This window comes from Neoarius graeffei, chromosome 22 (genome assembly GCF_027579695.1).
Source record: "Neoarius graeffei isolate fNeoGra1 chromosome 22, fNeoGra1.pri, whole genome shotgun sequence".
NCBI lineage: Eukaryota > Metazoa > Chordata > Actinopteri > Siluriformes > Ariidae > Neoarius > Neoarius graeffei.
Genome location: NC_083590.1, coordinates 12,468,553 through 12,482,859, shown reverse-complemented (window position 1 = coordinate 12,482,859; position 14,307 = coordinate 12,468,553). Strand labels below are relative to the sequence as shown.

At 39.2% G+C, this 14,307-nt stretch overlaps 1 protein-coding gene and 1 long non-coding RNA gene across 7 annotated transcripts in view; one reads left to right on the top strand and one right to left on the bottom strand.

The window, feature by feature from the left end:
• Positions 1 to 14,307, bottom strand: part of LOC132870646 (NACHT, LRR and PYD domains-containing protein 12-like) — a 426,251-nt gene that overhangs the window by 100,550 nt on the left and 311,394 nt on the right. For all 6 annotated transcript variants that reach the window (XR_009651160.1, XR_009651159.1, XR_009651161.1 and 3 more), the window contains exons 15-19: positions 12,751 to 12,924; positions 11,405 to 11,578; positions 10,292 to 10,486; positions 5,707 to 5,880; positions 1,586 to 1,759 (exon numbers count right to left, since the gene is read on the bottom strand). Coding sequence is in view for 2 of the 6 variants with exons in the window: in XM_060904396.1 (XP_060760379.1) it covers positions 1,586 to 1,759; positions 5,707 to 5,880; positions 10,292 to 10,486; positions 11,405 to 11,578; positions 12,751 to 12,924 (891 nt within the window). In the remaining 4 variants the exon portion in view is untranslated. The remainder of the gene's footprint in view (positions 1 to 1,585; positions 1,760 to 5,706; positions 5,881 to 10,291; positions 10,487 to 11,404; positions 11,579 to 12,750; positions 12,925 to 14,307) is intronic.
• Positions 3,978 to 4,516, top strand: LOC132870371 (uncharacterized). Its single transcript, XR_009651097.1, has 3 exons — positions 3,978 to 4,050; positions 4,152 to 4,212; positions 4,431 to 4,516. It is a non-coding gene; the product is annotated as an uncharacterized LOC132870371 (long non-coding RNA).

Here is a 14,307-nt window from a genome sequence, read left to right as displayed (position 1 = left end):
TTCAGTAATTCAGCCTTTGAATGTAAACATCTCTGAAAATCTTGAACTCATCCAATGTCATGGCATGAACACACACACACACACACACACATATGGAAAGTAAGTCAAGTACACACATGTATACACGTTTTAAGACTCTCTCTCTCTCTCTCTCTCTCTCTCTCTCTCTCTACTATATATATATATATATATATATATATATATATATATATATATATATAGAGAGAGAGAGAGAGAGAGGGGGAGAGAGAGAGAGACTCAAAACATGTACATGTATATACATGTGTGTACTTGACTTACTTTCCTTATAATAGGCAGATTGAAATCAGCATAATAATAATTATACCATATTCAACAAATATGATTGTTCAAATAATACAAAAGCTCTTCGTTATTTAAGCACCTTAAATAGAAAACATAACGTGTATTGTATTGTAACTTACTTATTTCTCACATAATGAGCACACACGCACACGCACGCACGTGCGCGCACACACAGTACATACAGACTGAATTCAGTATTACAAAAGAAATAATTATCTTCTGTGTATTTCATATTGAATGAATGTATGTTATTAAAATATAAAATAATAAAACTACAATGTCAATGTATAAAATTTAATTAAATGGGTAAATAATACATTCAAGTCCCATTTGTCAACACCATAAGTTAAGTGGTCAACTCCATAAGACAAATTTTCTTATGGAGTTGACGTCTGATGGAGTCTTACGGAGTTGACGAAATCTTCAACTTTTCATCATAACGTGTTTTCTTTGCAGGAGCCATCTTGTTTTTCACCAGCTGCTTATGGCCTCCAAAATAAAGTTAGATTAATCTTTTATTTCTGAATAAAATCACATAAACCTTGAATTTTATCGACCATGGTGTTGACACTCTATGGTTGTGACATAGGTGGTTTTGTAAAAGAAGATAATTTAAGACAAATATGTGAAATATTAACTTACCAGAGCAGAGCCCTCATGGCATGTCCACCACACAGGGAGCAGAAAAGGGGTCCTTAGAATGTGAGTTGGCCACTATAATGCCTGATTTTTTGCGTTTTTAGAAAAATCTTATGGTGTTGACAGAAAGTCCGGACATGATTTCAATCCCGTAAAAAGTACATAAATATATTTTTTAAATGGTTGGTTCCTACACAGGTTGAATATTCATTTAAAATACATGATCACAGTAGCAATTTTGTTTGTTTTAATGTACTTTAAACAATTATTTAAGTATTGTGAAGTCATGAAATGTGCTTTCGGACATGGGTATTTTTAGGTTCAGGCAGCACACTAGGCTATTTAAAATACAATATATGTGTAAAAAAACATTAATTAACATTTTGTAGTATATATATGTTGTTGTTTTATTGTTTAATCAAGTTATTTGACATTTTCTAAACACATTTTAATCATTACAATGAGTTTTATCTCCCGGACAGGTTTTGTCCCTCATCTCAAGAATCCCTGATATTTGTTCTGCATGTTTTACTTTGACAGAAAAGTTTAATTCATAACACTGTTTACAACTATTAACTGCTGCTTTAGTGAGTTATTGTGACTCTCAGAGAGATGATCTTACCCCAGTGTCTCCAGTTTACAGTGAGGATTCTCCAGTACAGCACAGAGACGCTTCACTCCTGAGTCTCCCAGATTATTATTATTCAGATTCAGGTCTCTCAGGTGTGAGGGGTTTGATCTCAGAGCTGAACTCAGAGCAGCACAGCCTTCATCTGAGACACCACAACCACACAACCTGCAGAGACACAATGACACACACTTCATCAACAGATTTTCATCTTGGTTTAATTCTTACTTTAAAGATGATGAGTGTAAAATTAATTGTATTATTCAGAATGTCATGAGGATTTAATATCACCTGTTTATTCTCATTAACAGTGTAATTAATAATGATAATACTGAGTGTTATATTGAGTTTCTCTCCTCTGTTGTGTGTGATATTAAACCATCAGCAGCTGAAGCTGAACAGAGAACAGCAGAGAGACCATGAACTTTAATCAGAGAGAGAGAGAGAGAGAGAGAGAGAGAGAGAGAGAGACTGAATCTCAGATGGTTCTCTACTAGACTTGTAGTGCACTACACAGGGGCAATAAACTTGTTTCTCCAGAGTCTACAGAGTGCATTTATAGAACACTATAGATTTATATTATTGTAGAATCAGAGAAGTAAACAATGATTATTCCATATAAATCCTACAAACATTCAGCCACTCGTTCTTGAGACAGCGTGCGAACAAGAGTTTCAGAAAAAATGGACAGAAAACCCGAAAACATACCGGTTTCACCTCTCAGTGTCGGAGGAATAAAAATATCAGTGTAATTTATGAATATGTTCATTTGTCTAATTACTTTTTAATTAATTAATTATTACTAAATTAGTAATTAAGGCCAAAAGTGTCAAACATATTTAACATCTCATCTCATCTCATTATCTCTAGCCGCTTTATCCTTCTACAGGGTCGCAGGCAAGCTGGAGCCTATCCCAGCTGACTACGGGCGAAAGGCGGGGTACACCCTGGACAAGTCGCCAGGTCATCACAGGGCTGACACATAGACACAGACAACCATTCACACTCACATTCACACCTACGGTCAATTTAGAGTCACCAGTTAACCTAACCTGCATGTCTTTGGACTGTGGGGGAAACCGGAGCACCCGGAGGAAACCCACGCGGACACGGGGAGAACATGCAAACTCCACACAGAAAGGCCCTCGCCGGCCCCGGGGCTCGAACCCAGGACCTTCTTACTGTGAGGCGACAGTGCTAACCACTACACCACCGTGCCGCCCATATTTAACATATGTTGATATATTTAATATAATTAACGTATATTTCATTATTAAATAAACATATGAAAAACATTATGAATATATTTCAATACGGTCTGGAATCACGGATGGATATCGGAATGTCACATTGATTTCACTACATTTTCATCAAATTTATCTCCATAAGGCCAGTGATCAGGGGCGGACTTACCATTAGGCAAACCAAGGCGGTTGCCAAGGGCCCCCAAAATTTGGGGGCCCCTCACAGTCAGCCCCGTCACGGTAAACACCAAACAATATATATGTAATCTTAATTTGTCTCTGATATTAAGTAGTCAACGATATAAATGGAAAACACACCAAAATATCATCAGAATATCAAATTCATGTGTATATAGTATTTGTCTCAGCACACACACACACACACACACACACACACCCTGGTTGTTTTACATTGGACTAGTCCATGATCTGATGACGTAGACAGGTGTGCGACGGAAATTCAAACCAAAGCAGAGGGAACGGTAAACAAGATGAAGCGCAGTTATGAGAGTGGTTGCACTAAACGGGAAAAAAAGGGCACAAAGCAAAAAGAAAGCAGCTGCACTTCTGAAACTAACTACATTTTTCAAATTACATTTTTTTATGTATAATCTGGAATATCAAGAGGAGTAGCTGAAGTAGCCTATTTATTTATTTATTTATTCAAATCAATCTAATTATTATAGCTGTCGGTCAAATATGCAACATTTTTCAAGAAGCAACTTTAAAGCAATCTTTTTATTGTTGCAAGTTAGAGCATAAGTGGATATTGACTCAAATTGTGACTGAGGGGGAAAAAGGTATCAGTCATAGCTTGACGGTTTTAGTTGCAGCGGCATCGTGGCAGCAGTTGACTTTCTACCACTTTTACACTTTTCTGGAGACCAGAAAGACAATAACAATAGGATTATATAGATGATGAAGGCCAGGAGAAGTACATGGAGAAGAGACAAGCAAGAAAGGCAGAAAGGAGAGAGGGAGACCTGAAACATAAAGGCAAAACAGACACACAGATGAAGAAAAACAGGGGCACAGACAAAGAAATGGAAGACAGGGACAAAGAGAAGGTATTCATTTTAACAATACGTTTTGGGTATTTATTTCTACTGTTCCATGATTGATTTGCTGTTGTCTTGTGTCACAGTAGTGAAAGATAATAAGAGACAAGACGGATGGACAACACCAACTTCTGCCAGTGAGCCCTTGCTGAACAAGGTATGTGATTTGACAAAGGATTACTTGTGTTCATAGATCATATCATCAAAGAAAAAAGTGTATTGAGTTGTTTTGTTATAATGCTGTGTTGTTTATTGTAGTTTGGGTTCCATACCTCTGCACACCACCTTTCTATGAAGACTTTGGAGAAGCCAGCAACAAGTAGGACTTTCTTTCTCATATGATTATGATGAACAATGGACATTTGGAGATTAAGGACTTTTCAGTAATGTACTGGCTGCAACCTTTAAAAACTCATACCTCTCTCTTTCTCTACCCTCCCTCTCTCTCTATCACACACACAAACACACTCTCTCTCTCTCACACACACACCCCATTATGGAATGGTGATGGAATACATGAGCAATGGAATTTTGAAGATTAAGGACATTTCAATAATGTACTGGCTGCATCCTTTACAAACTCACAATCCCTCTGTATCTGTCTCTCAACCACTGTATTGCCTGTCACTAAATGGCTCTCTCTCTCACTCCCTCTCTCTCTCGTACATTTATCTTGGCATCAGTCTGATCCCATTGAAATGTAGAGGTTTCGATAGAGTAATATCCATTTGTGTTCTACTTCTGATAACAGCAAGCTCATTTTATATCTGGTAATATGTATCTGTGGAGTAAAAATAATAATTGGATTTCAGATATCCTTGTTTTATTAAAATATGGACATTGACTCTTAAAATTGGCTCTCTGTCTCTACTGTCTCTTCTTCTGTTGTTTGCCTTGTCGCTCTCTCTCTTTCTGGTTTGATCTGAGCAATAAACACTGTCAGAATTTTGGCAAATGCTGGAGTAATCTCAAACCTGTTTCAATGTAGAGCTTATTTGGGGCACATTGTTAGTGGCAGTTTGCTATCTGTTTTTCTGAATTTACAGCACGGAGATATGGCATGTGCCAAGTAGGGATGACCATTATTCTGTATGTGTGTTTCAAGACTGACTTTTGAGGGCTCCATGTCTGTATTTCGCCTAGGGCCCCAAAATGGCTAGAACCGCCCCTGCCAGTGATTATCTAATTTAGTGTCATAAATGAGACAAATTTCTGCCCCTCGAACATTGTGCATGAGAGAGAGACAGAGAGAGAGAGAGAGTGTGCATGAGAGAGAGAGAGGGAGGGAGAGAGAGAGGTTTTGATCTGTGTGAACCTAAAGCCCGGCGCACATGGGCGACTTCTCGTCACAAGCATATTGCGATTTTTGGACACAAGTTTCCCCTCTCATGTGCGCGTTATCTGCGACCAATGGGCAATTTGGGGAGGGGGATACAAGTCTCATGGAAATCACGTGACTACTTTGCAGGTGGGGATTGGCTTAGCCTTTGGAGGTGATCGCTTTGTTACTGCAAAGACACGCACACGTGGCGATATCTCTGCAACAAGTCAGCGACTGGCGATTTTTTGTCACAGAATATCAAGCATGTTTGATACCTGCGATCTGTTGCAAGCAAAAAAAAAATCACCGTCACAAATATCCGCATACGAAGCAATTTTTTGCTTGCATCAAAAAAAAGAAATGATGACTTCATGACTAATATATTTGTTCTGCATGTTTTACTTTGACAGAAAAGTTTAATTCATAACACTGTATACAACTATTAACTGCTGCTTTAGTGAGTTATTGTGACTCTCAGAGAGATGATCTTACCCCAGTGTCTCCAGTTTACAGTGAGGATTCTCCAGTACAGCACAGAGACGCTTCACTCCTGAGTCTCCCAGATTATTATAAGTCAGATCCAGTTCTCTCAGGTGTGAGGGGTTTGATCTCAGAGCTGAACTCAGAGCAGCACAGCCTTCATCTGAGACACCACAACCCCACAACCTGCAGAGACACAATGACACACACTTCATCAACAGATTTTCATCTTGGTGTAATTCTTACTTTAAAGATGAGGAGTGTAAAATTAATTTTATTATTCAGAATGTCATGAGGATTTAATATCACCTGTTTATTCTCATTAACAGTGTAATTAATAATGATAATACTGAGTGTTATATTGAGTTTCTCTCCTCTGTTGTGTGTGATATTAAACCATCAGCAGCTCAAGCTGAACAGAGAACAGCAGAGAGACCATGAACTTTAATCAGAGAGAGAGAGAGAGAGAGAGAGAGAGAGAGAGAGACTGAATCTCAGATGGTTCTCTACTAGACTTATAGTGCACTACACAGGGGCAATAAACTTGTTTCTCCAGAGTCTACAGAGTGCATTTATAGAACACTATAGATTTATATTATTGTAGAATCAGAGAAGTAAACAATGATTATTCCATATAAATCCTACAAACATTCAGCCACTCGTTCTTGAGACAGCGTGCGAACAAGAGTTTCAGAAAAAATGGACAGAAAACCCGAAAACATACCAGTTTCACCCCTCAGTGTCAGAGGAATAAAAATGTCAGTGTAATTTATGAATATGTTCATTTGTCCAATTACTTTTTAATTAATCAATCAATCAATCAATCAATCAATCAATCAATCAATCAATCAATCAATCAATTTATTAGTAATTAAGGCCAAAAGTGTCGAACATCTCATCTCATCTCATTATCTCTAGCCGCTTTATCCTGTTCTACAGGGTCGCAGGCAAGCTGGAGCCTATCCCAGCTGACTACGGGCGAAAGGCGGGGTACACCCTGGACAAGTCGCCAGGTCATCACAGGGCTGACACATAGACACAGACAACCATTCACACTCACATTCACACCTACGGTCAATTTAGAGTCACCAGTTAACCTAACCTGCATGTCTTTGGACTGTGGGGGAAACCGGAGCACCCGGAGGAAACCCATGCGGACACGGGGAGAACATGCAAACTCCGCACAGAAAGGCCCTCGCCGGCCACGGGGCTCGAACCCGGACCTTCTTGCTGTGAGGCGACAGCGCAAACCACTACACCACCGTGCCGCCAGTGTCGAACATACAACCCCGATTCCAAAAAAGTTGGGACAAAGTACAAATTGTAAATAAAAACAGAATGCAATGATGTGGAAGTTTCAAAATTCCATAGTTTATTCAGAATAGAACATAGATGACATATCAAATGTTTAAACTGAGAAAATGTATCATTTAAAGAGAAAAATTAGGCGATTTTAAATTTCATGACAGCAACACATCTCAAAAAAGTTGGGACAAGGCCATGTTTACCACTGTGAGACATCCCCTTTTCTCTTTACAACAGTCTGTAAACGTCTGGGGACTGAGGAGACAAGTTGCTCAAGTTTAGGGATAGGAATGTTAACCCATTCTTGTCTAATGTAGGATTCTAGTTGCTCAACTGTCTTAGGTCTTTTTTGTCATATCTTCCGTTTTATGATGCGCCAAATGTTTTCTATGGGTGAAAGATCTGGACTGCAGGCTGGGCAGTTCAGTACCCGGACCCTTCTTCTACGCAGCCATGATGCTGTAATTGATGCAGTATGTGGTTTGGCATTGTCATGTTGGAAAATGCAAGGTCTTCCCTGAAAGAGACGTCGTCTGGATGGGAGCATATGTTGCTCTAGAACCTGGATATACCTTTCAGCATTGATGGTGTCTTTCCAGATGTGTAAGCTGCCCATGCCACACGCACTAATGCAACCCCATACCATCAGAGATGCAGGCTTCTGAACTGAGCGCTGATAACAACTTGGGTTGTCCTTCTCGTCTTTAGTCCAAATGACATGGCGTCCCTGATTTCCATAAAGAACTTCAAATTTTGATTCGTCTGACCACAGAACAGTTTTCCACTTTGCCACAGTCCATTTTAAATGAGCCTTGGCCCAGAGAAGATGTCTGCGCTTCTGGATCATGTTTAGATACGGCTTCTTCTTTGAACTATAGAGTTTTAGCTGGCAATGGCGGATGGCACGGTGAATTGTGTTCACAGATAATGTTCTCTGGTAATATTCCTGAGCCCATTTTGTGATTTCCAATACAGAAGCATGCCTGTATGTGATGCAGTGCCGTCTAAGGGCCCGAAGATCACGGGTACCCAGTATGGTTTTCCGGCCTTGACCCTTACGCACAGAGATTCTTCCAGATTCTCTGAATCTTTTGATGATATTATGCACTGTAGATGATATGTTCAAACTCTCTGCAATTTTCCACTGTCGAACTCCTTTCTGATATTGCTCCACTATTTGTCGGCGCAGAATTAGGGGATTGGTGATCCTCTTCCCATAGACCCCGAAGCCGCCGCCGGGCGCCGCTAAAACCGCCATTTAGAATTTGAGCCGCCGCCAGCCAATAATTTTGTCAGCCAATTTGAGCCGCTATCTAATAAAATTTGGCTGAGCCACTAAGAATTGTGTCCATCAAATAATGGGTTTATCCACATCATGAGCTACAAGAAAACTGACACAAACATGATCAACTGTACACACTAGTAGTAACACAATAGAGACGTATAGGCATACACTGTAGAGATTTAGAACTGATAGCACAGAGAGCCACCACAAGCTTGCCGTTGTGACTACCTGTCTGGCTTCCCGCCCCTCACACCGTTACCACGATACACTGGGGAACCCGGGAACCCACCCAGAGCATCAATCGACTCCGATATCGACGAGATGGCTGCATTCTTTGCCGCTGCTGAGGGAAAGTGTAAAGGTATTTTTTGTTTGTTTGTTTGTTTGTTTCACATACTTCGAGATTGATAAAAAAAAAAGTACTCCACCACTCTACTTTCATCATAGTAAGATAGCTGCCAGTCCTTCACTGGTCATTGCTAGTGAGAGTAGATAGCTAGATGCCTTCCTCGAACAATCCAGATTAGCTTATTATTAGCACTGAACTACAATCTTGCTAGATTTATATTTACAATGAAGTAAGAGACCAGGGGACCTGTGGTAAATATGATTTCACGTTAAATGACCCGTGTGTGTGTGTATGTGTGTGTGTGTGTGTGTGTGAGAGAGAGAGAGAGAGAGAGAGAGAGAGAGAGAGAGATAATAATAATACATCTAAGTACTTATAATAAATAAATGTAATAAATAAATAACTTATAATCAATAAATGCTATCATAAATACACCATTTGTTGTAGTACAATCAGTTTTTTAACCAAACTGTGTTGTGGAAATAGCCTATGTATCTGTGTAACCAGTACACTGCATCTTATAATCAATTGAACGTAGACCATAGGCGTGAAGAAACAGTATCAGCCATTTGTAGCCATAAACATTTTGGTGGCTGCAGCAGCCATTAAGGTTTTGGCTGAGTCAGCTAGCTAGCCAATAATTTCATCAGCCAGCCATTATCCTGAAAACAAACGGCTTCGGGGTCTATGTGTTGCTGTCATGAAATTTCAAATAAGCCAATATTTGGCATGAAATTTCAAACTGTCTCACTTTCGACATTTGATATGTTGTCTATGTTCTATTGTGAATACAATATCAGTTTTTGAAATTTGTAAATTATTGCATTCCGTTTTTATTTACAATTTGTACTTTGTCCCAACTTTTTTGGAATCGGGGTCGTATTTAACATATATTAATATATTTAATATAATTAACAAATGTAATTATTAAATAAACATATGAAAAACATTATGAATATATTTCAATACGGTCTGGAATCACGGATGGATATCGGAATGTCACATTGATTTTGCTACATTTTCATCAAATTTAACTCCATAAGGCCAGTGATTATCTAATTTAGTGTCATAAATGAGACAAATTTCTGCCCTTCGAACACTGTGCATAAGAGAGAGAGAGAGAGAGAGAGACAGAGAGAGGTTTTGATCTGTGTGAACCTAAAGCCCGGCGCACACGGGCAACTTGTCGTCACAAGCGTACTGCGATTTTTGGACACAAGTTTCCCCTCTCATGTGCGCGTTATCCGCAACCAGCGGGCGATTTGGGGAGGGGGATGCAAGTCACATGGAAATCACATGACTACTTTGCAGGTGGGGATTGGCTTATCCTTTGGAGGTGATCGCTTTGTTACTGCAAAGACGCACACGTGGCGATATCTCTGCAACAAGTCAGTGACTGGCGATTTTTTGTCGCAGAATATCAAGCATGTTTGATACCTGCGATCTGTCGCAAGCAACAAAAAAAATCATCACCGTCACAAATATCCGCATACGAAGCAATTTTTTGCTTGCGTCAAAAAAAAGAAATGATGACTTCATGACTAATATATTTGTTCTGCATGTTTTACTTTGACAGAAAAGTTTAATTCATAACACTGTATACAACTATTAACTGCTGCTTTAGTGAGTTATTGTGACTCTCAGAGAGATGATCTTACCCCAGTGTCTCCAGTTTACAGTGAGGATTCTCCAGTACAGCACAGAGACGCTTCACTCCTGAGTCTTCTAGTTTATTCCCAGTCAGATCCAGTGTCTTCGCAGTCAGATGCAGTTCTCTCAGACTGGAGGTTTCTGAGTTGAGTGCTGAGACCAGAGCTTCAGCGCTGCTCCATTCAATTGTATCACAACTGATCCTGAAGGAAATAAAATAATACATAATAAAATCTTCGCCCGTAGTCAGCTGGGATAGGCTCCAGCTTACCTGCGACCCTGGAGAAGGATAAAGCGGCTAGAGATAATGAGATGAATAAACATATGAAAAACATTATGAATATATTTCAATACGGTCTGGAATCACGGATGGATATCGGAATGTCACATTGATTTCACTACATTTTCATCAAATTTAACTCCATAAGGCCAGTGATTATCTAATTTAGTGTCATAAATGAGAAATTTCTGCCCCTCGAACATTGTTCATGAGAGAGAGCATGCGAGAGAGAGAGAGAGAGTGTGTGCATGCGAGAGAGAGAGAGAGAGAGAGTGTGTGTGTGCATGCGAGAGAGAGAGAGAGCATGCGAGAGAGAGAGGTTTTGATCTGTGTGAACCTAAAGCCCGGCGCACACGGGCGACTTCTCTTCACAAGCGTATTGCGATTTCTGGACACAAGTTTCCCCTCTCATGTGCGCGTTATCTGTGAACAATGGGCGATTTGGGGAGGGGGATACAAGTCACATGGAAATCACGTGACTACTTGGCAGGTGGGGATCGGCTTAGCCTTTGGAGGTGATCGCTTTGTTACTGCAAAGACACACACGCGGCGATATCTCTGCAACAAGTCAGCGACTGCCGATTTTTTGTCACAGAATATCAAGCATGTTTGATACCTGCGATCTGTCGCAAGCAAAAAAAAAAAAAAATCATCACCTTCACAAATATCCGCATACGAAGCAATTTTTTGCTTGCGTCAAAAAAAAGAAATGATGACTTCATGACTCATATATTTGTTGTCCATGTTTTACTTTGACAGAAAAGTTTAATTCATAACACTGTATACAACTATTAACTGCTGCTTTAGTGAGTTATTGTGACTCTCAGAGAGATGATCTTACCACAGTGTCTCCAGTTTACAGTGAGGATTCTCCAGTACAGCACAGAGACGCTTCACTCCTGAGTCTTCTAGTTTATTATTAGTCAGATTCAGGTGTCTCAGGTGTGAGGGGTTTGATCTCAGAGCTGAACTCAGAGCAGCACAGCCTTCATCTGAGACACCACAATCACACAACCTGCAGAGACACAATGACACACACTTCAACAGATTTTCATCTTGGTTTAATTCTTACTTTAAAGATGAGGAGTGTAAAATTAATTTTATTGTTCAGAATGTCATGAGGGTTTAATATCACCTGTTTATTCTCATTAACAGTGTAATTAATAATGATAATACTGAGTGTTATATTGAGTTTCTCTCCTCTGTTGTGTGTGATATTAAACCATCAGCAGCTGAAGCTGAACAGAGAACAGCAGAGAGACCATGAACTTTAATCAGAGAGAGAGAGAGAGAGAGAGAGAGACTGAATCTCAGATGGTTCTCTACTAGACTTATAGTGCACTACACAGGGGCAATAAACTTGTTTCTCCAGAGTCTAGAGTGCATTTATAGAACACTATAGATTTATATTATTGTAGAATCAGAGAAGTAAACAATGATTATTCCATATAAATCCTACAAACATTCAGCCACTCGTTCTTGAGGCAGCGTGCGAACAAGAGTTTCAGAAAAAATGGACAGAAAACCTGAAAACATACCGGTTTCACCTCTCAGTGTCGGAGGAATAAAAATGTCAGTGTAATTTATGAATATGTTCGTTTGTCTCGTTACTTTTTAATTAAGGCCAAGAGTCTCTAACATATTTAACATATATTTAATATAATTAACGTAGATTTAATTATTAAATAAACATATAAAAAACATTATGAATATATTTCAATACGGTCTGGAATCACGGATGGATATCGGAATGTCACATTGATTTCACTACATTTTCATCAAATTTAACTCCATAAGGCCAGTGATTATCTAATTTAGTGTCATAAATGAGACAAATTTCTGCCCCTCGAACATTGTGCATGAGAGAGAGAGAGAGAGAGAGAGAGAGTGCATGAGAGAGGTTTTGATCTGTGTGAACCTAAAGCCCGGCGCACACGGGCGACTTCTCTGCAACAAATCAGCGACTGGCAATTTTTTGTCGTAGAATATCAAGCATGTTTGATACCTGCGATCTGTCGCAAGCAACAAAAAAAATATCCGCATCAAAAAAGAGAAATGATGACTTTGTGACTAATATATTTGTTCTGCATGTTTTACTTTGACTGAAAAGTTTAATTCATAACACTGTATACAACTATTAACTGCTGCTTTAGTGAGTTATTGTGACTCTCAGAGAGATGATCTTACCACAGTGTCTCCAGTTTACAGTGAGGATTCTCCAGTACAGCACAGAGACGCTTCACTCCTGAGTCTCCCAGATTATTATTCGTCAGATTCAGTTGTCTCAGGTGTGAGGGGTTTGATCTCAGAGCTGAACTCAGAGCAGCACAGCCTTCATCTGAGACACCACAACCACCCAACCTGCAGAGACACAATGACACACACTTCATCAACAGATTTTCATCTTGGTGTAATTCTTACTTTAAAGATGAGGAGTGCAAAATTAATTGTATTATTCAGAATGTCATGAGGATTTAATATCACCTGTTTATTCTCATTAACAGTGTAATTAATAATGATAATACTGAGTGTTATATTGAGTTTCTCTCCTCTGTTGTGTGTGATATTAAACCATCAGCAGCTGAAGCTGAACAGAGAACAGCAGAGAGACCATGAACTTTAATCAGAGAGAGAGAGAGAGAGAGAGAGAGAGAGAGAGAGACTGAATCTCAGATGGTTCTCTACTAGACTTATAGTGCACTACACAGGGGCAATAAACTTGTTTCTCCAGAGTCTACAGAGTGCATTTATAGAACACTATAGATTTATATTATTGTAGAATCAGAGAAGTAAACAATGATTATTCCATATAAATCCTACAAACATTCAGCCACTCGTTCTTGAGACAGCGTGCGAACAAGAGTTTCAGAAAAAATGGACAGAAAACCCGAAAACATACCGGTTTCACCTCCCAGTGTCAGAGGAATAAAAATATCAGTGTAATTTATGAATATGTTCGTTTGTCTAATTACTTTTTAATTAAGGCCAAGAGTGTCAAACATATTTAACATGTATTAATATAATTAATATAATTAACAGATTTAATTATTAAATAAACATATGAAAAACATTATGAATATATTTCAATACGGTCTGGAATCACGGATGGATATCGGAATGGCACATTGATTTCGAGACATTTTCATCAAATTTAACTCCATAAGGCCAGTGATTATCTAATTTAGTGTCATAAATGAGAAATTTCTGCCCCTTGAACATTGTGCATGAGAGAGAGAGAGAGAGAGAGAGAGAGAGGTTTTGATCTGTGTGAACCGAAAGCCCGGCGCACACATGGGCGACTTCTCGTCACAAGCGTATTGCGATTTCTGGACACAAGTTTCCCCTCTCATGTGCGCGTTATCTGCGACCAGTGGGCGATTTGGGGAGGGGGATGCAAGTCACATGGAAATCATGTGACTACTTTGCAGGTGGGGATCGGCTTAGCTTTGGAGGTGATTGCTTTGTTACTGCAAAGACACACACGTGGCGATATCTCTGCAACAAGTCAGCGACTGGCAATTTTTTGTCGCAGAATATCAAGCATGTTTGATACCTGCGATCTGTCGCAAGCAACAAAAACAAATCATCACCGTCACAAATATCCGCATATGAAGCAATTTTTTGCTTGAGTCAAAAAAGAGAAATGATGACTTCATGACTAATATATTTGTTCTGCATGTTTTACTTTGACTGAAAAGTTTAATTCATAACACTGTATACAACTATTAACTGCTGCTTTAGTGA